Here is a 20,436-nt window from a genome sequence, read left to right as displayed (position 1 = left end):
TAATGTGAATGTACTTAATGCCACTGAACCATATGCTTAAAAATGGTTGAAATGGGGGCTTGCCTGGTGGCGCAGTGGTTAAGAACCCGCCTGCCAATGCAGGGGACATGGGTTTGAGCCCTGATCCAGGAAGATCCCACCTGCTGCAGAACAACTAAGCCCGTGCGCTCTAGAGCCCATGCTCCACAACAAGAGAAGCCATGGCAATGAGAAGCCTGCGCACCGCAATGAGGAGTAGCCCCCGCTCGCCGCAACTAGAGAAAGCCTGCGTGCAGCAACAGAGACCCAACACGGCCAAAAATAAATAAATAAATTTTAAAAAAGGTTAAAATGGTAAATTTCGTGTTATATATGTTTTACCAGAATAAAAAAAACGCATCACCTTTTAAAAAACAAATCAGTGTAGTCAAGAAAAATGCCTCCTGGTCTAATTCTGCTTTGGCCTCTGGTATGAAATCTCTGCCTAGAGGTAGAAAAGCCTGGGGGTGAGGTGGGAGTCTGAGATTTGTAGGGTCAAAAGGATGGAAAAGAACCAGCAGAGAATGGAAGAGGGGTCACCGAGGCCGGCATTGGCCTCCAGCTGCCCACGTGGTCTGTACCAGTCAGACACCAAGCCCCACCCCAGCACCTTCCCCTCCTCTCGGTCCCCACTGTCCCCACGCGGAGCCAGCCCTCTTCCTGCAACGGCTTCTTCCTCTTTGATCTTTGGTCCGTCTCCCTACTCGGCCTGGCTGGTGACCCTTCTAAAACCTGGGTCTGACCCCCCGTCTCTCCTGCTTAAACTCTTTCGGCAGCTCCCATGGCCTCAGCTTCAGCCTTGCAAGGAGAACTGTTCTAAGCCGACTCTGACCCAGTTTCCAAGCTTCACGGTCCTGCCTTTCCCGAGCCCCGTGTTCCTTTATGTCTCACAGCATAACCATGTTTGAATACCTTCCATGTGCACGCTAATAAACGTTATCCCTGACTTGCTTAACAACCCTGCTAGGTTGTTAGGTAGGTATCACTGGCTGCATTTTAGAGATGGGGAAACTGAGCCTCACAAGGCTAGGTTGGACTCAGAGACCTTTGCTCTTTTTGCCACATGTCAGATCCTCTCTGTCACTCACTCTGGTGCCTCAGTGTCTTTGCTTATGCGTGAGCATAAGTCCGTCAGCCCTCAGGTTTGGCTCAGAATCACGACACCACCGCACCCTTGCCCCAGACATTACCAATCTTGGTGTTTTCTTCATGGTGTTCAACACTATTGGAAATTTACTTGCTTACAGATTTGATATCCTTCCCCCCACCAGACTTGGAGCATGTCTGATGCACTGCAGGTGCTCAGTAGGCAGCGCTGATGAGATGGGTCTGCTGACGAGCAAGGCTGATCCCGCCCAGCCCCAGGCCCAGCCCGCCCTGCCGTGCTCTCCCTCAGTCCTCTGGCGCCCGAGAAGCTGTTGGTTCCACTGCGCCACGCCTGTGGTTATTCCTTGCCTCTTGGGCCTCCCTGACAAACCCCAGCCCCCAGGGCCAGCTCCTGGCCTACTCCGGTGCTTGGCCGTCTCTTGTCAAACACCCGAATTAATGTCAGAATATCCCCAATTGGCACTTGGTTCGTTCCTGCTTCATTCTCACTATGGGCTAGGAATGGGGTACCGTCTTCCAGAAGGCAGGCCCCGCCCTGTTCAAGGCCCTCTGGGGCTGGGGTCTCCCCCAGGGTCAGCCCACAGCTCCCAGAGCCTGGCCTGACTTCAAGAGGAGCCTGGGGGCAGGGTACGGCGAACACAAGTACCAGCAGCAGCAAGTTTTATTGCAACCAGAATCCCCTGGTCATGTAGGAGGGGTGGGGTGGAGGGACATCGGTCACTGGTGCCACATTCCCAGTTAAGGACACAGAGCCAGAGATCCAGCTGGCTGTGCCCCACGTCTTCCCTCACCCTCCGCCCCCCAGCAGGGCGCTGATGGGGCTGAGGCAGAGGGAGGTGAAAAGCAGATTCCATTTCAGCAGAGCCTCAGTCCAAGGGGTCTGAGGAGCAGTTGGCGGTGGGGGTCCAGGTGGCCCAGGAGGCACAGGGCACTTTGGGCTGACGTCTACACATATCCTCGTGGGGCTTAGGGGAAAGCAAAGAGGCCACTCTGTCCACGGGGAGAGGGTGGGAGGGAGGGGAAACAAAGGCTCAAAGTGAGAAATCACTGGCCAGCAACCACGCAGGTGGGACCTTGGGACCCCGACTTCTAGATCAGGGCCGTGTCCACCAACTGTCTCTGGCATTCACCCCAGCCTGGCCATTCTTGTGTCCTATGTGGGGATCTGCAGGTGGCCCAGGTCCTGGTCCATGATCTGGAGAACGTCGTCCAGGATGGAAGGCCCCAGGTCTACATGCAGGGAGAGCAGGGAGCTGGCGTGGGACAGGAAGGGCTCCTCAGCCCCAGACTCGGGGCTCAGCCCACTGTGGGTCGAGGCAGCCTCTGGAATCCGCCAGATGTCCACACTCCCTGCCTCCTGCGGGGAGGGCTGTGGGGAAGGCTGAGGGCTCTCCAGGTGCAGGCGAGGGGGTTTGGGTGGGGCCTGGGCGGCAGGCAAGGTGAGTGCCTGGGGCCCGCCGATGACGGGGAGGGAGATGGCGTTCTTGAGCAGAGGGGACGGCCCGTCGGGGAGCTCCCGCCCGCACAGGGTGGCCGTGCGCGTGAACTGGAAGGGCAGCTCAAAGCCACCATCCTCCTCGGCCTCCTCGACCGCCGTCCCCGGCAGGAGGTGGAACTTGCCTTGCAGGAAGGAGATGTCACCGAACATGTCACTGCCGCCACCACTGCCGATGTGAATGGTGTGACGGAAGTCCCCCAGTGGTGGGCTGATCATGTCTGAGGACAGCAGGTCCCGCAGCTTCTCCTTCTTGCCTTTGCGGCTGCCGCGCTTCAGATAGATGGGCACCTTGGTGGACATCGCGACCTCACCACCCAGGCCTGGACAGTCTGCTCGCAGGACCACGGCCTCTGCTGCCTCCTCTCACCACCCTCAAGAAACACCTAGAGGGAGGTTTCCAGACACCAAACACCTGCCAAGTGCGTGTGGTGTGACCAAAGTTGGCCCAAGGAATTTGGAAAAGAAAGATAAACAATCGATGAAGTCAGAGGATCGAGATAACAAAAATCACTTTCTCCCAAGAGGGTTGAAAACTCGTCTGAAAACTGGAAGCAGGAAGGCGCAGAGCTCGTAGGCAGTGATGCTGTCTGGGCTCGTCCTCGCCAGCTTCTCTCTGGTCCAGGGCTGAGGAGCTGAAACATCAAGGGTACAAGTCAGGGACAGAAGGACAAAGGCAGAGGCATCCGTCTTGTTTCTGGGTCTCTTTCATCAGCCCTGGGAGCCCACGTGGCGCTGCACGCCTGTGGGGAGCCCTCCTGGCTGAAGCCTGTGTTCGCTCACGGACTTGTTGCACCTCAAGGCCTGGATCAGCAGCGCCAAGCCCCTCCCTCCGTGAGTGGGGAACCTAAGCAACAGGACTGAAGTCACACACCTGCCCCGGCTCTGATCTCTTGCCCTGAGTCCCCAGCTCTGCTCATCGCTGTGGTCTGCATTCAACTGTGCCCAGGACATGACCGTGCCAACTTGTCTGGGGGTCTCACAGATTTGTCTCAGCTCCCGATTGACGGAGGATTGAGATCTTGTAACCTCTGTCTCATCCTCCCAGGCCTGGCACAGCAGGAGTTCAGCCAACAGTGCATAACGACCGACACCTCCCATTTGGCCCCATCACATCCTACTGGAAGTGAGGTCACCTGCTCAGAGCTTCCCTTTTCTCCTCCTCTCCGTTAGGAGTTCCTTATGGGCAGGGCCTAAGCTTAATGTAGTTTCTGCCCCTCCTCCCTGCCCCAGCGCCTAAGGGGAAGATGGAGTGGGGGATACAAATATCTGAGGCGTGGCAGCTCTGCTCTGTGCCTGGAATTTCGTTGAGTTCTTTGCACACACGTCTCATTTAATCATCACAACCACCTTCCTATCATTCCCATTTTAAAATTAGAGCTATCAGGGAATTCCCTGGCAGTTCAGTGGTTAGGACTCAGCGCTTTCACTGCTGTGGCCGGGGTTCAATCTCTGGTAGGGGAACTAAGATCCCACAAGCCACTAAATAAACAAACAAACAAACAAATAAATAAATAAAATTAGAGCTATCGGACATTTTGGAGGGATTCCCATAAGGCATTGCAGAGAGAGAGAAGCAAAATGAAAAAATGTAGTCTAGAAGGATCCATTTTTTGAAAACATTGACCAGCTCTCCTCCCCACTCCCTGAACATGCATGTATGTGTACCTGCATATACAGGTCTGCATAGGATTATATTCGATATAGGAACAGAGAAGAATATAGAAGGCTGGCACTAGGTTGTCATGTGGTATACCTAGACTGGGGTAGAGGGCAGGGATGGGGTGTGGGTCTTGTGACATGGGAGGAAAGTTGTCCTCAGAAAAAATTAATATCTGGGGCCCATTACTAAGAAATGATATATGTAAGCCAAATATGAAAGGATGGTCACCAAAATGTTGATGGTGGTCCTCTCAAAGTGGTAGAATTTCAGGTAACTTCCCTCTCTTGTTCATACTTTTATAAGCTCAAATTCTTTTTTTTTTTAAATTTTTTTAAAGGAACTCTTTTATTTATTTATTTATTTATTTATTTATTTATTTATTTATTTATGGCTGTTTTGGGTCTTCGTTTCTCTGCGAGGGCTTTCTCTAGTTGCAGCGAGTGGGGGCCACTCTTCATCTCGGTGCGCGGGCCTCTCACTATCGTGGCCTCTCTTGTTGCGGAGCACAGGCTCCAGACGCACAGGCTCAGTAGTTGTGGCTCACGTGCCTAGTTGCTCCGCAGCATGTGGGATCTTCCCAGACCAGGGCTCGAACCCGTGTCCCCTGCATTGGCAGGCAGATTCTCAACCACTGCGCCACCAGGGAAGCCCTATAAGCTCAAATTCTTAATAAGAAGCATGTATTATTTATGAGCACGTATTATTCATGTAGTCAGAAAAAATAAAGATATTTTTAATGTGGAAAAAATAAATACACTCTGGAGGGGTATCGTGCAGGTTTGACAGAAAAAGGAAGTGGAGCAAGCACTTCCTCTAGTTCCCACGGTGGGGGATTGGCCTGATGTGTAGAATCAGAGCATGGAAGGCAAAGCAACTTGTCCAAGGTCACCCAGCAGGTACCTAGATAAGCCCACTCTCCCCAGGCCAACAGGGGCTGAGCAGGTGGGAAATCACTGGGGAAGCACCGAGCAGCATCAGGGAGGCCTCTGCCAGGTCCTCTGCCCCATTATTCATCCCAGGCCAGGCCGGGCAGGGCGAGGGAAGAGTGAGGGGACCAGCAGGAGGGAGCAGGAAGGAGGAAAGAGGATGCAGGAGAGGCTGAGTCCCAGCTACACCCCCCCAGCCCAGGCCCTTACTCAGGAAACCCCACCCCAGGACCGGACACCCTGGGTCAGTTGAGCTGAGCCAAAGAGACCGGACATCTTGCCCCTCCCAGAGCACCTGCAGCTTAATAGGAAACAAAAGAATGACTCTCCGGTGGCAGAATTCCAGCTAAGCTTGGAAGAAGCTGGAGGGAGGAAGAGGGAGGCAGGGAGTGCTCTGAAGTTGAAGTCTTGGACTCCCATCACTCCTTTATCTAACAAACATTTATCTGTGCCCACCATGCCAGGCCTGGGGGCATGCCGACCCACATCCTATCTGTCCCCTTGGCAGGAGAAGTCTTGGGGTAGCTTTTCCTTCTTTTTCACTCACGGAGAGGGGGGCTAACCGAGGGGATCTGCCCAGAACTTGGGCCAGTTCCCTCCCATCATTCAGGGGTGCCAAGACAGCCTGAATGTTTCCACAACAAATCCGGTGTCCCTGACAGCTCTCTTGCTCCGAGCCAGATGTACCCACCCAATTCCAGATGTGGGGAGAACTGAGGCTGGGGGGAAGGGTTGGGCCAGCCTCAGCCACCAGGGGAGAGCTGGGAATTGCAACCGTCAAGCCCCAAGTATTCAAATTTGGCAACTACAAGACCCCAGGCTCCAGCTACCCTTGCATGGTTTCCATTTTAACGTCCCAGGCACAGCACGGTGGGTGTCATTACTGGCCTTTACAGAGGCAGAAGCTGAAACTCAGAGATGTTAAGCAACTTTGCTGAGGTCACCCAGCTAGTAAGAGGAAGAGTGGGCACTACTACGTAGCTGGGTCCCAGTGGCTCCGATGCAGTGGGCCATGTCAACCTCTGTGAACTGCTTGGGGAGCAGGAGAGAAATAGGCTCCCACCTGGGCTGGGGCCACCGGGTCCCCAGGCCTCCTCCATTTAAGTCCTACCTCTTGGTTGGCCCCCTCTCTCAATTTGCAAGTGTCCAGAGATGTGAGAATGAGCTCTCCATCAGGACAAGGCTCTGGGGGCCTGGGATGGGGGGCCTTCCTGCAGCTTTGGGAGGAGCAGATGGGAGACATCCCAGCTCTGTTGGCTTGCTCTGGAAGGAGCCCGGGGCCTCCTTTAGAGAAAATGACTTCCTGGATGCAGAACCCTTCCTGTCACAAGAAATACTAGGCCACTCTCCACCAGGAGTGTTCAAAAAGCAGGCCTCTGACCTTGAACCCATCTCTACCTGGAACTCACCCTAACCTTGGGAAGACACCTTTCCTCTCTGGGCCTCACCTTCCTCGTCTATGAAATGGGATGACAATAAAGCCATTACCAGGGGGCTACTGGAGACCCTACTGCCATACTGCAAGTGAGAGAGAGCGCCGATGTACAAAGACAGGGTTAGCGGGTCACTTGTCAGCCCCGATATTTATTCAGCAAATAGCTGTAGGGCCTTCCTCAAGCATTTTGGTTCTCCGGGGACAGTGCTCCAAACAAGACCAAAAATGAACAGCCCCCGAGCAGAGGGGTCCGCCTCCGCCTGCCGGCCAGGACTTAGCCTGCCTGCGTAGAGTCCCCCTCGCTGGCAGCGGGGTCTCCCAGCGTCGCTGTGCAGAGCGGCGCTCGGCTCCGCGGCCACTAGGTGGCGCGCTCTCTCCCTCTACTGCCCCTCGTCCCGGAGGGTTCCCGGCGCGCACCCGGGTCTCCAGAGCGTCTCCTGCTCCCCCAAGGAGCCGCACGTTGACGTACCAGGTGAGGATTGTCTGCGGGATCTTCTTCTCTTGGGGGGCTCTGGTCTCACAACCCGACAGTGGGGGGAAAGGGAGAGATCCTGGACCCTGCCCGGGTATCCAAACTCAGGGAGGAGCCTCCCCCGTGCTTTCCGGCCTGGGCGATGTCCGAGTGTCCGCTCGGCTCAGGGCCAGAGCTCTGGCGTGCAGCCCCCGCCCCTGGCTCCCGTGGGTCCGGCTCCTCAGCCCCAGCTCGGGTTCCGGCGCCGACCCCTCCCAGCCCTCTGCCCGAGTGCAGCCCAGCGCAGTCCGGATCCGTTTCAGGACACTCGCGACCACGGCTAAAGATAGGAGGACACCTCACCATACGACCCTGAGCCCGGGCGGGGATGGCGGCGGGAGGGCACTCCCGGGTCCTGGGGTGGGGGGCGGGGGCTCTGGCGCAGTGTGGAGGGCTGGACCGGGAGTTCAGGTTCGGGATGCGCGGCGCACCGCAGGCCGAGGGGGAAGCGGGCGTGGCCGCCGGGACCAAGGCGCGGGCGGGAAACATGGTGCAGCCCGAGGCACCCGGGAAAGGATCTACGTGGAGGTGAGTCGGGGGCCGGGGCGCGAGCTGGGATGGGGCGCCTCGAGGATGGGCCTCCCTAGGAGCCGCGGTCGGGCCGCAGAGTCCCGGCCTGAACTCACCTTGAGCGCGTTCAAGCGACTGACCGGCGGGCGGCGAAAGCTCAGGAGCTGGACCGCGCGGCGATGGGACAGACCTGGGCTGTGAACTTACAGTGCTGACAGTGGCCCCTAAAGCCCCGCCCCCTGCCGCGGAGCCAATGCCGGGACCGCCCCAACTAGGCCCCGCCCACAGCCTCGCCCTACTCCCTGGCCCGCCTGGGTTCCCCCTTTGGAGGCGCAGCGCGGGGGTCCAGCAGCCGCGCGGGCCCGGGGGTCCATTCCAAGCTCGGGCGGCTGCGGCCCAGGCGGCGTCGGGTGCACGGGCTGGACTCCGCGGACTCCGGCTGTGCCCGTCGGAACCAAAACTCTCGGTTCTAGGAGGGCCGGGTCCGGGGAGGCGCCCGCACAAGTGTATTCAGTGACTACTAAGGAAATGAATGAGGCCTTAGAGGCGTCTATGTTAAAATATTACAGACTTCCGAGAGCTTTCAGGAGTTTGCCGCCCCTTAGAATACAGGGCATTGAGGGTGTGTGCGGGAGGAGTGGCCGGGCCATGCCCGTATTTGCTGTCAGGCTAAGTGGCTTCCGGGGCTGGGGTGGGATCCGTACTTAGACTCATTCCAACATTAGTTGATTGGCTGGTTGGTTGGTTCATTCATTCTTTCATTCGTTCAGTACGAGCAACATTTACTGAAGGGCAGGCCCTACACAGGAGCTGGAGATAGACTAAAGGGAACTCTGCCCTTGCTCCTTCCAGTGATTCAGCGGATAATTGTGCATCTATAGGTGCCAGGCGCTGTTCTTGTCGCTGGGGATGCAGCCCCCTCCGGACTGGGACCTACTGTCCAATGAAGGGACATGGAGGAAACCCAAGTCCCCAAGTAGACTGTGATACCCGTCTGAGGGAGCAAGTGCTAAGAAGAGTGGGGCAAAGGAAGGGTGGATGGTAATGAGGTGAGGGGACCTTGCTTTCTGGAGGGTGACAGCTGTGACCGTACAATGTGACCAGGATGATGAAAGCTTCCATACTGTAAATGTGGGAGGGACTCTTAGGGAGAGGGGGTCAGGAAGGCATCCTGAGGGAGGGAAGGATGGGGAGAAGGGGAGTGGAGTAGGCAAATGGCCCCTCCCTAAAGATGTCCATGTCCTAGTCTCTGGAACCTGTGAATATATTTCGTTACACAGCAAAGAATAATTAAGGTTGCCAATGGAATTACAGTTACTAATCAACTGACTTTAAAAGAGGGAGATTACCCTGAATTATCTGGGTGGGCCCAATGTAATCATGATGGTCCTTAAAAGTGGAAGAGGGAGACAGGAGAGTCAGAGAAAGAGATGTGATGGCACAGAAATGCTGTGTTGCTGCTTTGGAAGATGGAGGAAGGGGCCACAGACAAAGGCATGTGGGTGGCCTCTAGAAGCTGGAAAAGTCAAGGAAACAGATTCTCCCCCAGAACCTCCAGAAGGAACACGGCCCAGCTGACGGCTTGATTTTAGACCCATGTTGGACTTCAAACCAACGGAACCGTAAGTTAATAAATTTGTGTTGTTTTAAGCCCCCAAGTTTGTGGTGGTTTGTTACAGCAGCAATAGAAAACTAATACAGGGAAGTTTCCTCCTTTAACTCCCCAGGGAGCATCAGTCAGGTGGATTCTGCCAGGACTGGCCTGGTGGCTCAGAGGAAAACTGAGGCCTGGACAGTGGAGGAATGGGGCCCTGGGCCAAATTGTCGTGTGTGTGGATAAGTATTGTACCTCTCTCCCTTCCTGCCGCCGCGGCTCTGCCAAGAATCCACCCACCCAGGCTTGCCTGTGCCCCTTACCAAGTGCCTCTTGCCCCTGAGCTCCTCAAATCCTCTGAGAGCCCAGCAAGGTGGGCAGAGCCAGCATCACTATCCCCCTTTACAGAAATGGAAACCGAAGCTCGGGCCCTGACAGCGATCTACTTAGACTGCAAGTGGCAAGACATGCTAGCTCTGGGCCCTCGTCCCCACTCAGTCTTCTCACCCAGCCATTGTCACCCCCCACCCCGCCTTCCTTCCCACACACAGCCAGGTAGGGGGACAGCTAGGTGCCAGGCCCTGAGCACTGCTTCTGAGCCACAGACCCAGGTTCTGAGCTGGCTGTGCTGCTGACTTGCTCTGTGGCCACGGACGAAGAAAGTACAGTCCCGTTCTGAGCCTTCTTGCCTGTAAAATGGGAGTTACATGAGTCCCAAGCAAGAGAAGGGACTTGCGAGTGTATTGTTGATGGGACCACACAGTCCCCGCAGGCAGGAGTTTCATGGAAACATTATAACAGGAGCTTTGGGGGGTGGTGACTGGCCTTGTCACCTGACCTGGAATGAGTCTAATGATGCCTAGATGACTCTAATAATGACCCCCTGAGCCTGCGGCGCAGCCCCGCCCATCAGCTGAGCGTCCTCCATTGGAGGAAGGGGCTCGGGGAAGGTCAGGAGCTCCATTCAGGGCTGGTGGCAAAACAAAGTTACAGAGATGAAAGCTTGCAGAGGCAAAGACCCTCATCCAAGGTCACTCAAAGCCAGGAACGAACTCCAGAGCCCTTTGGAGAGGTTCTGGTGTGTGTGTGTGTGTGTGTGTGTGTGTGTGTGTGTGTGCAGTTGGGGAGCCTTGGGGGATGGATAGAGAGCAGCAGATTTGGCCCCCGAGCCTGACCCAACCCCCGGACCCCTCCCTCAGCAACTAGCCATCCTCCCAACCAGGACCCAAAGCCACAGGAACCGCGCTCTGGGGACTGTTTTAATCCCACCTGGCTGTGACGTGGCTCCGCCCAGTGCCGGCTCCCTGTGCTGCTCTCCTGCCATCAGCCAGAGATACGGCCCCCACAAAGCCCACATCCAAGGCCCGCTTTGTGCCGGGCACTGGGTTCTGTGCTTTGCAAGCACTCAGGTAGGTGGTTCATTCTCCCCATTCACAGATGCGGTCATGTCACTTGGCTGGGGCCTGAGGAATCCCTGGGGATGGGGCTGCTGGCAGCTCTCAGCTCTGCTGAATGGACGAGATCTTTGCAGATACGCCCAGTGTTGCCATGGCAGCCCTGCAATTAATGAGCATTTATAAAACAGGATTTCATTGACTAAAACTGGCTTTTTTATGCAACTTCTCAGGCAGTGTGTAAAGGCCCAAGTATGGGTGGTGAGGCCGGGATCCTGAGCCACGGGAGGGCCAGGGTGTCCTGTATTTCTGACCCCGTAGACACTCAGGCCAAGTGCCCCCTGCCCAGCCTGACTGAGGGTCTGCTGCCTCAGCTAGGGCCTGGACTATTCTTGCTGGAAGGACTCCTGGACACCCCAGTGTCTGAGGGGGTAGGACCCTGAGGGACATTCAGGACAGGTTAGAGGCAAGGAAGCCTGTGTGGAGCAATGCCCCAAGGGGCTTCCCTGGAGGTCCAGTGGTTAAGACTCTGTGCCTGCAACGCAGGGAGCATGGGTTCGATCCCGGATCCGGGAACTAAGATCCCACATGCTGTGCGGCACGGCCAAAAAATCCCCCCAAAAAATGTGGTATTCAAATTCCTTCTTCTCAGCCTGGAGCCTCGCCTTGATCCTGAGATAAGCCCAGTCCCCACCCCTCTGCCCCCCAGTCCCACAGCAACTTCCCGCACCCACAGGACCTGTAATCACCATACAGGGACTGACTCAGCCCTTCCTTCCCCGCCCAGTCTCTTCTTCCTGAAAATCACCCACGTCAGCAGCCCCAGCCCCCAAAGGCCCTGGGGGATAGAGCCCGAGGCCCCCTTTTCCGAGGTTAGCCTGGAAGAATGGAGGAACTGAGCCGGAGGGGTAGGACTCCCAGGCCGGAGCCAGCTCTCCTCGGCCCCGCCCACCCGGGGACCTAGGGAGGCAGGTGGGATGAGGGGACCAGGAGTCTGGGGACAGGTCTGAGAGCAGGGAGTCAAAAGGGAAGGGTGGTGATACTCTTGGGGGCGTCTAGGGGGCAGTGTGAGGAGACAAGGTCTCTGGAAGGGCCTCAGCCCCCGCCACCCCGATCCCCTGCCACAGGGAGACAGGGAGCAGGGCCAGAGCTCCGTCCACCCCTAGGAAGCCTCCTCCGCACAGCCTGAGCTCAGCCTGCAGGGCTCCGTGGCCTGAGCCAACCCCAGGCCTGGTTTGGATTTTTCCTTGATTGTTTCTTGTTTCCTTCCTCCCCTGGGCTCCTGCCAACTCCAGCCCTGCCCTCCTCGCTTTTCACTTGCCTTCATAGAACTCTGACCTGGCAGAGGCTGGGATTCGAGATGAGAGTCCCTTCGAAGCTACCGCCAGCTTCTGCCTCTGCCTTGGACCCCCTCCTTGGGAGTTGGGTGGCAGGGCCTTACTGGGGGACTTTCCTTTGGGTCCGGATTTTTGGCCCCAGGCCCAGGGCCATGGGGGTTTCCGGAGTGGTGACAGCCCTGTCCTAGCAGGGACTGAGGCACTTCCTCCCGGAGGCCTCTGGGAACATCCAAGCCACATGGCTGTCTTTTGGCCTGGGGAACACAGAGTTAGCAGGCGTTGTTTTCAACACTTCCCACCCCTTCAAGGCACCTTGTCATTATTCATTTTGAAAACTCATTTGCATCTACCTTGTGCCTAGAGCTGTGCTGACTGGAGAAGACACAGAGGGTCAAGGCTGGGCCCAGCCCTCAGAGAACAGATACCCTGAGTAAAACAAATAACCGATTCTAAAACAGCACATTCTGTGCCATAATGGAGGTCCTTGAAAGCAGAGGCCAGTTCTGATTTACCTCTTTCTATCCCAGGCAGCGTAGACGAGGCTCAGTGAGTGACTATGGATTGAATGAAGAACCAAAAAGAACAGCGGTAAGAAGGATTTGTTCTGCTAGAGGTGGGGAAACAGATGGAAGAGTTAGGAAGGCTTCAAGAGGAGGTGATATTTGAGCAGGGTATTAATGGATGAGTAGGAATTTGCCAGGCAGAGAAAGGAAAGGATATTTCAGGGGGAGCAGGGAGAGGCAAAGGCAAAGGCCAGAAGGAGTGCAAGTAGATGCATGGTGTGAGCGGGAAACAGGATAGATGTGTCCAGCAGACCACGGCACAGGAGAGGGGGAAAGACCAGGAGGGTAGCTGGCGAGCACCATTATCCTTGCCCAGCTCCCATTCCTCTTATTCTGCTGACCACCCCTCAATTTTCCAGAGTCTCCAGTATGATTGACCTTGCCTCCAAGCTCTAGAAGTGGGTCTGAGGCCCCAGCCTACCCAATCTGAGTCATAGGGATGGTTTAGGGATGGGCATGTCAGCAGTGGGCTTCAGCCTGGGAACTTGTGGTGACTATTAGGGTGACAGATGCCAAGATGTCAACTCAGGGCTGTCAACTCACGGAAGAGCTTGTCCAAGAATAAAGCCAGCAGAGAGGAAAGCAGAGCCCAGAGAATGACTCTCAATAACATTGTTCGTGCTTCTGGATCCAGCCATGCCTGAATCAGACATCCATTACATGAAGCAACAACTTACAATTTTTGTTTAGTCCTGTTGGAATTGGGTTTCTGTCACTTGCCCATTAAAGAATAATTAAAAGCAGACAATAGCTCACGAGAGCAGCCGAATGCTGTGGGAGGGAAGCAAGGATCTGTGCAGAAGTGCGACATGACCAGAATTGCAGTTTTTTAATTTAAACTATCTTGTTGACATGGTAATGCTTTCGTGTGGTTCACAATTTAGAAATCACAGCAGGCTGAAGAGCCCACGCGCCACATCGAAAGATCCCGCATGTCGTGACGAAGATCCCGCGTGCTGCAACTAAAGACCCGAAGCTGCCAGATAAATAAATAAATAAAAATATAAAAGAAGAAATCACAAGAGGCAAAACGTCTCCCTCTTACCCCTGTTCCCCAGGCACCAGTTCTCCTCTCCACAAACAACCAGCGTTATCAGTTTCTTGTAAACACTTCTAGAGATACTCTTTGCACATGCAAGCAAAGCCCCGTCTGTTTATTTTTTACACAAATGGCAATATTTAGAGAAGTAGAGCCCCAAAGTACAGCAGACCTTGGTGGGAGCAGGGGGAGGACAGGCCCCACTGCCGGGGGCGATGGGGGAGATTCTGCAGGAGCCATGGGAAGCCACAATTTATTGAGCCTCTGCTATTCACATTGTCCGGCACCTTCCTTTCTTCAGTTGACATTATATCTATGACCACTTCATGTCAGTTCATAGAGTATATCGTCAGTTTCATTTTCTCCCAGCTGCACAGTATTTCACATGGGGTGTACCATAATTTATGCAAATTATGGCCTCTCCAGCCTCAAGCCCCCTCTCCACTCCCTCTGTTCTGGACAAGGGCCTTTCAGCCCATCAGCCACCCCCATGGCCTCAGTTGACGGACGTTTAGGTTGTCCCCAGCCCTTTCCTGTGACAAGCAGTGCTGCCATCTTGCACAGATGCTGTTACACACTCGTGTGAGCACAGCTGAAGAATAAGTTCATAGGGACTTGGGGGTCACAGGACACTCTCTGTTGTCATTTGGTCAGCTCTGTCCACTTGTCTTTCTCAGGTGATGTGCCAGGTCCAGGCCCCCATAGGGACCACAGGGCCCATTTCTCCTCAGCCTCACTGGCAACTGGTTCTCAGCCTTTTTATTTGTGTCACTCTGGTAGGTAAACACTAACTAAAGACAAAGGAGCCTCAGTGTGGTTTTAATCTGTGTTTCTCTTGTAAGTGAGTTTGGCCATTTTTCATAGGCTTCAGGGCCATTTCTATTTCCTTTTCCATGAACTGGAAAAGGAATTAGAGAATTATGCTTAAGAGGATCGATTCAGAGAAGGGGACGTGGAGGGAGGCCTGATTGGAGGCAGGTGCCACTTTGGGGGGGATGGATCAGGAGAGAGACGGAACTTGGCTCTGAGCTGTGGTGTGAAAGACGGCGCTGGAGATGATGAGGTCGAAAGATTGGAATTTGGTGACAGATGGGCCACAGGGGCCAGGGAGGAAGGACCGGGGTCAGGCCGGTCCAGCGTGGTGACTTGGGTGATGAGAGGGGCCAGGGAGGAAAGGGAGGACAGTGGGGCCACCAAGGGAGATGGAGGATCCCAGCAGGGGCCCTGCCCACTCTCCACCCCACATCGTGACTGATGCAAAACACCAACCTGACGGCCACACGCCCCTGCTCACATGCTTCAGTGGCCACAAACCCTGGTCAGGGACCCTGCTGGCCTCCAGCCTCAAGCCACCTCTCGGCTCCCTCTTCTCTGGCCTTGAGCACACCCAGCCTCCAGGACGGGCTCCTTACACGGCTCCTCCCTTCACCGGCCGCCTCCTGCGATTCCTGCAGGTCTCAGCCATGGTATCTCCCCTCGGGGAAGCATTCCGGACCCCAATCGATGTCGAGTTCCCTCGGAGAAACTCCGGACCACGGTCCTCTCTGAGCCATCGTCATCTGATTCATGTCCATCCCCCACTGGGCTGTAACCACTGTTGCCTCCCCAGAGTGAATGCCAATGAATGTGAATGAATGAACAGATGAATGAATGAAGGGCAGGGTACCGTGGGTAGCATACAGGGGGCAAATAGGAGACGAGGGTGTAGGAAGTTAAAGAGCCTGCAGTTGAGACTTCCCTGGTGGTGCAGTGATTAAGAATCTGCCTGCCAGTGCAGGGGACAAGGGTTCCAGCCCTGGTCTGGGAAGATCCCATATGCTGTGGAGCAACTAAGCCTGGGCGCCACAACTACTGAGCCTGCGCTCTAGAGAGCGAAAGCCACAACTACTGAGCCCACGTGCCACAACTACTGAAGCCCGTGCACCTAGAGCCTGTGCTCTGCAACAAGAGAAACCCCCGCTTGCAGCAACTAGAGAAAGTCCACACGCAGCAACAAAGACCCAATGCAGGCAAAAAAAAAAAAAAAGACCCTGGAGTGGGCTACCTCTGTTTGAGGCACAGTGGCTCTCGGTGCTTTCCTGGCGCCCCCTCTAGGTGGAGCAGGAATTCTCTCCGTTTGGTGGTACGTGTCTGCATCCGGATGCTGAGAAGAGATCCCCACACAGAGCCGGCACCACTGCAAGTGTCTGCGAACAGGAGCAGGCGTGGGAACAGGCATGGGAACTGATGGGCTAGGGCCCAGGTGGACGTTTCATGACAAGGCATCCCTTCGGCAGGTATCTCTTGTGGGCCTACTGTGCGCCAAGCACTCTACAGGGACGGGACAGAGTCCCTGCCCTCAGGGAGCAGGCATCGTGGAGCAGAGGGGCAAGAGAGTTGTGTGTATACACACACACACATAATTTTTTCTTTCTTTTAAAATAGTCCATGCGCATGGCAAAAGATGTCAAACAGGATGTGAGAATGGACACGACAAATAATCCTCCGAGCCCTGACCCCTGGTTCTCCAACACCCATCCCCAGAGGTAAACCACTGTGATTGGAAATAATCTAAGGTCAGAACATCTGGGGTTTCTTCGTTCATTTATTTTGTTTTTAATTTATTTTACTGAAGTAGAGTTAATTTACAATGTTGTGTTAGTTTCTGGTGTACAGCAAAGCAATTCAGTTATACATATATATATATAATGGTTTGCATCAGCTAATCTCAAACTCCCAATCCATCCCTCCCCCACCCCCCTTCCCCTTGGCAACCACAAGTCTATTCTCTATGTCTGTGGGTCTGTTTCTGTTTCGTAGATAAGTTCAATTTGCGTCATGTTTTAGATTCCACATATAAGTGATATCGTATGGTATTTATCTTTCTCTGTCTGACTTACTTCACTTAGTGTGATAATCTCTAGGTCCATCCATGTTGCTGCAAATGGCATTATTTCATTCTTTTTTATGGCTGAGTAGTATTCCATTATATATATATATATATACCACATCTTCTTCATCCAGTCATCTGTCGATGGACATTTAGGTTGTTTCCATATCTTGGCTATTGTAAATAGTGCCGCTATGAGCATAGGGGTGCATGTATATTTTTGAATTATAGGTTTGTCCAGATATATGCCCGGGAGTGGGATTGCTGGGTCATATGGTAGTTCTATTTTTAGTAACCTCCATACTGTTCTCCATAGTGGCTGCACCAACTTACATTCCCACCAACAGTGTACGAGGGTTTCCTTTTTTTCACACCCTCTCCAGCATTTGTTATTTGTAGACTTTTTAATGATGGACATTCTGACCGGTGTGAGGTGATACCTTATTGTAGTTTTGATTTGCATTTCTCTAATAATTAGCGATGTGGAGCATCTTTTCATGTGCCTGTTGGCCACCTGTATGTCTTCTTTGGAGAAATGTGTATTTAGGTCTTCCTCCCCTTTCTTGATTGGGTTGTTTGTTTCTTTGTTATTGAGTTATTTGAGCTATTTGTATATTTTGGAAGTTAGGCTAAGAAGAAGAACATTTGAAGAGGACTCCAGATCTCACGGGAAAGTGGGCCCCGGGAGCAGCCCCCCAGGACTCAGGCATGGCTGAGCCTTCCAGACACTGGCCCAGGGCTCCTCCAGCTCCCGGAGCAGAGAGGGGCTGCTACGGGACTGCCTCTGCCCGCCCTGCTCTCCCCCTTTCCTGGGGGTAGGGCCTGCTGAATCAGCCCTGCAGGCCTTCAGTTCTCTCTCTCAGTGAGAAATGTTCAGACCCTGGGAGGATCTGGGAGCCACGGGAGCCAGCAGGAGAGATGGGGCTCTGCGGGGCCCCGCCAGGCTCGGGGCAGATGCCCAGGCTCTCAGGGAGCAGTGCACGGGGACAGGGGTCAGCGGGGTCACGGACCAGCAGCTGTCCCCAAGACCCCCGAGGGGCCCTGGGCCCCGGCAGCTGCATGGCTCTCAGCTGTTAGGCGGGCTCCCTGCTGACAGGAGAAGGAGGGTGGGTCTGGGTGGGGAGTCTGGAGCTGGCCGTGGGCCCAGTGGGTCCCAGAGCAGACCAGCCCTGAGGCCCATGGGGCCCTGGCATTTCCAGGGCAGACCCAGAGAGAGCAGACATAGATAGGCCTGGCCGCTCAGGGAAAGAAGATCTAGAATGATGAGGCCAGGGTGACAGAGGGGCCCAAATGCCTGAGCGTGGGTGATTAAGTCCCACCCCAGCGACCTCCGGACTCTGAGGCCAGGCGCGTAAGCTCCCCCTCTGGTCTCCCCTCTCCTCGGCCAGACTCCCAGTGCTCTGGGTTCTCTTGAGCGTAATGAGTTCTACGCAGGCGACCCCTGGATCAACGCCTCCAATCCTCACGCCTCACCAGAGCCCGGATCTGTCATCCCTGATGTTCTGGGAGGCTGGGCCCATCTGGGTGCCCCCTTCATCCCGACCTGCCCCAACAGACCCAGGCATCCCCTCCTCCCACATGCTCCCAGGCACCTGGGTTGCTCCCTGGGACTCCTCTGAAGTCTGTCCTTGCTGGGTGGCCAAGTTGGTCAGTATGGCACAGAGGAGACACAAGGGATTGGAGTTCAAATCCCAGCCCCATTGCTTACTTCGGCCGGTGATCTTGAACCTCTTGGAGGCTGCCAGAGGGTTAGATGTGATCTCTGTGTCAAAGTATACACAGTTGGTCCTCAGAAATGGTAATTCCCTTTCCTTCCTACCCAAGCTGTGTTTCCTCAACTTAAACTTAAGAAAAAAAAAGGGGTGTGGGGGGGAATTCCCTTGTGGTCCAGTGGTTAGGGCTTAGGACTTGGCGCTTTCACCGCTGCGGCCCAGGTTAAATCCCTGGTCAGGGAACTAAGATCCCGAAAGCCACGCAGCATGGCCAAAACAAACAAAACCCAGATGGTGGTGGCTGTGGTGGTATTTGCTGTTTCTCTTTTTATTTTATTTTCTAAAGTATAGTTGATGTACAGTATTAGTTTCAAGTGTACAACATAGTCATTCAGTACTTTTATAGATTATACTCCATTTAAAGTTTTTACAAAACAATGGCTATATTTCCCTTTGCTGTACACTATATCCTTGCTGCTTATCCATTTTATATATAGTAGTTTTTATCTCTTAATCCCATACCCCATCTTGCTTCTCCCCCTTCCTCCTCCCACTGGTAAGCACTACTTTGTTCTCAGTATCTGAGTCTGTTTCTGTTTTGTTATATACACTTGTTTGTTTTATTGTTTAGATTCCACATATAGGTGCTAACATAGAGTATTTGTCTTTCTCTGACTTATTTCACTAAGCATAATATTCCCTAGGTTCACACACATTGTTGCAAAGGGGGGCTGGTATTTGCGCTTTAGGTTTGGGGGCAGGAGACTCACTTCACCAGAGCTCGGACATTGTAGCCTGGTGCTGACCTCTCTCCCCAGCTTCTGGCTCTCTGTCCTCTGGTTTGATCCATATTCAGGAGGCGTTTCCCTTCATGGTGGCAAGACGGCTGCAGCAGCTCCACCCTTATGGTGTGTCTTTTCTCCCACCTCCAGCAGAAGCCTTAGAGTCATTGTGTTTGGCATGTCTTAGGTTGTGCCTATCCCTGGCCAATCACTGAGGCCAGAGAAATGCAACGTGCGGTTTGGTTTAGGCAAGGGAGGTGGGGGGAGGACAGGCAGTTCCTCCACAGGGGAACTGGGGTACTGTTTCCATAGGAACAGAGAGAGACTGCTGGGGGGCTCTGTCCTCTGATGGCTCTGAACGTGTCTCCCGTCTCCCGCCTCTCCCGGCTTCACTTTGCCCTTTGCGGCACTGCCAGCCCTTTTCTAAGACACAGATTGGATGTTGTCCTTCCACTACTCAGAAGCCTTCAAAGATTCCCCAAGGCACAAGAATCGATCCAAACTTCTCAGCAAGGCAGTCTAGCCTCCTCGAGGCCTCTGGCTCCTAAGCAAGCACAGTTCCAGGCCCATCACTTCTTTCTTTCCCTCTTTTCTTCCTTCTCTTCTCCCTCCCTTCCCTTGCATTCCCTTCTTCCATAACTCTAAAGCCCCTCCCCCTACCATACCTGGGTATATGATATACCCAAGAGCATTGAGAACATGTTCACACAAAAACTTGTACAGAGTGTTTACAGCAGCACTACTCACAATAGCCCCCAAAGTGGAAACAACACTAATGTCCATCAACTGATGAATGGAGAAACCAAACATGGTCTATCTGTACAGTGGAATAGTATTCAGTCATAAAAAGGAACGAAGCACTGATAATGCTACAACATGGGTGAGCCCTGAAAACATTATGCTAAGTGAAAGAAGCCAGACACAAAAGACTACATACTGGTTGATTCCATTTATACGATATGCCCAGAATAGGTAAATCTAGAGAGCCAGAAAGTAGTTTAGCATTTGCCAGGGGATGGGAGTGGGGTGGAGATGGTGAGTGAGTGCTAGTGGGTATGGGGCTTCTTTCTGGGGTGAAGAAAATATTCTAGAAATAGTGATGATGTTTGCATAACACTGTGAATGTACTAAAAGCCGCTGAACTATCTATACACATTAAAGTGGTGAAATTCGGGAATTCCCTGGCGGTCCAGTGTTTAGGACTCTGCACTTCCACTGCTGGGGTCCCGGGTTCAATCCCTGGTCTGGGAACTAAGATCCCACAGACCTTGCTGGCAAAAAAAAAAAAAAAAAAAGAAGAAAAGGAAAAAAAAAGGTGAAATTCGTGTTATTATTATATCTCAGTAACATTTTTTTTTTTAATGTAAAAAAAAAAAAAAACCTACCTCACCCCACCCCAGTCAGTCAAGACCTTTCACATCTACTTAGAGGGCCGTCTGGAGGGAGAGGCCACGTGTGTCCAACCAGAACTGGCTCTCAGG

General features: G+C 53.8%; 1 protein-coding gene and 1 long non-coding RNA gene across 2 annotated transcripts; one reads left to right on the top strand and one right to left on the bottom strand.

Moving 5' to 3' along the window:
* Positions 1-1,778: 1,778 nt before the first annotated feature.
* Positions 1,779-7,872, bottom strand: CDC42EP2 (CDC42 effector protein 2). Its single transcript, XM_082660367.1, has 2 exons — positions 7,782-7,872; positions 1,779-3,255 (listed from the first exon to the last, which is right to left on the bottom strand). The coding sequence occupies exon 2, from the start codon at positions 2,921-2,923 to the stop codon at positions 2,279-2,281; it is 645 nt and encodes a 214-aa protein (XP_082516493.1). The 5' UTR covers positions 2,924-3,255; positions 7,782-7,872; the 3' UTR covers positions 1,779-2,278.
* Positions 6,933-10,066, top strand: LOC309826314. Its single transcript, XR_014297092.1, has 4 exons — positions 6,933-7,116; positions 8,547-9,287; positions 9,393-9,493; positions 9,668-10,066. It is a non-coding gene; the product is annotated as an uncharacterized lncRNA (long non-coding RNA).
* Positions 10,067-20,436: the final 10,370 nt, after the last annotated feature.

This window comes from Grampus griseus, assembly GCF_964374135.1.
Source record: "Grampus griseus genome assembly, chromosome: 8".
Classification (NCBI taxonomy): domain Eukaryota; kingdom Metazoa; phylum Chordata; class Mammalia; order Artiodactyla; family Delphinidae; genus Grampus; species Grampus griseus.
The sequence above is the reverse complement of the archived record's forward strand: the minus strand, read 5'-3'. Positions and strand labels throughout refer to the sequence as shown.